The 1556-nt window shown below is 45.5% G+C and overlaps 1 protein-coding gene across 1 annotated transcript in view; it reads right to left on the reverse strand.

Annotated features, from left to right (window-relative positions):
* Positions 1–924, reverse strand: part of Srpk1 (SRSF protein kinase 1) — a 61228-nt gene extending 60304 nt beyond the window's left edge. Inside the window, exons 1-2 of the mRNA XM_010605401.2 lie at positions 894–924; positions 32–200 (exon numbers count right to left, since the gene is read on the reverse strand). Of these exons, the coding sequence (XP_010603703.1) occupies positions 32–200; positions 894–924 (200 nt within the window). The remainder of the gene's footprint in view (positions 1–31; positions 201–893) is intronic.
* Positions 925–1556: the final 632 nt, after the last annotated feature.

Consider the following 1556-nt stretch of genomic DNA (forward strand, 5'->3'; position numbering starts at 1 on the left):
CGCGCGCCTGCGCCTTGGGCGCGGAGCCTACCACCTGCTCCCGAGAGGGGGGTCGCGCGGGGAGCCGGCGGGACGGTCTTCGGGCGTGAGTGTGAGCTCGCGTGCAAGATCCAGCCTTGGAAGCCTGGCCTGGAATGGCTTGTTCCACTTTCCGGGACGCAGGTAGTTCCTTAGAAAAGGCGCGGAGGGCTCCTTGCGTGCTGAGTCAGAGCCCCGCAATGAGCCGGAACGTCCCTCAGTTTCCTAGCCTGTCAAATGGATTAATCAGGCACGTCGCTCCTCTGAGCTGGTTAAAGAACACGCCAGAAGGGCCAGGGATTTAGCTCAGAGGTTCTGCCGCCTACCTTGTAAGCGCAAGAAGCCGAGTTCGATCCCTGGTACCAAAAAAACAAAACAAAAAAGAATATGCCAGAGGATTGCTTCAAGTTCGAGGCCAGCCTGGGCTGCGTAGCGAGATCAAAGCCAACCTGAACTACATAGCAAGACCCTGTCTCAAACAAACAAAAAAAGTCAAAAAAAAAAAAAAAGAAAGAAAAGAAAGTGGGAATCACATGCGCGCACGTACACACACACACACACATTCACGACTGGAATAAGGAACCTGTAAAAACCTCAAAAGTGAGATTTTTCTTAAAATTTCAAGTTTAAATGAAAGCTGTGAAAGAAGAAAGAGAAAAACGCGTGTAATGTTTTCTCGTATCACTTTATCACCTGTTCAGTACATGATAAAGTTTATAGGGTGTTTTGATATTTTAAGTGCATTATCTTGATGTTTATGAGAACTTAAAGGCAAGATAGCTATGGCTTCCATTATATAAAGACATGAAAACTTGCAGAGAATATAGACTCAGAGTCTTGGTTGCTCAAACCAACGGTGCAGTCGCCAAGCTTACATTGTGAAGCCGGGTCTGCAAAGAGGGCCATGGTGTCAACATTGAGGCTTTGAAGTTCCGAAGATCTTTATTCAACTTCTCAGCTCTACTAACTGGAACTCAGTAGCAGTCATAGAAAATATGGGCTGTCTGTGTTCCTAAGCACATTTATTTCTGAACGTTGAAATTCTAATTTAATATGCCTTTCACATGTTATGAAATATTTCTGTCCTTTCGATATTTTTTTCAGCCATCTCAACCATTGTTAATTCAGACGTAAGTTTTCCAACCTCGTTGTGAAGTTCAGTCACACATAGTTTAAAGAGGGATATGGGGCCAAGGATAGCTCAGTGGTTCTGCCACCTGCCTTGCAAGCACAAGGACCCAAGTTTGAGCCCTAGTACAAAAAAAAAAAAAAAGAGGGATATGGCCAGGCATGGTGGAACACCCTTGTAATCTTAGCACTCTGGGAGGCTGAGGCAGGAGGATGACTAGTTTAAGCCCAGCCTGGACAGCATGGTGACTTAACAAAACTCTGTTTCAAAATAAAAAGTGGGTAGGGATGTAGCTCACTGTAAAGGCCCTGAGTTCGATCTCCATTGTGGAAAAAAAGAATACGGAGCTATGTTCTGAAAAGTGCATCCTAAGGCAGTTTTGTCGCATGACCGTCATGAGTGAGGTGAG

The sequence above is a fragment of the Fukomys damarensis genome, unplaced genomic scaffold (assembly GCF_012274545.1).
Source record: "Fukomys damarensis isolate Sample0158 unplaced genomic scaffold, DMR_v1.0_HiC HiC_scaffold_20, whole genome shotgun sequence".
NCBI lineage: Eukaryota > Metazoa > Chordata > Mammalia > Rodentia > Bathyergidae > Fukomys > Fukomys damarensis.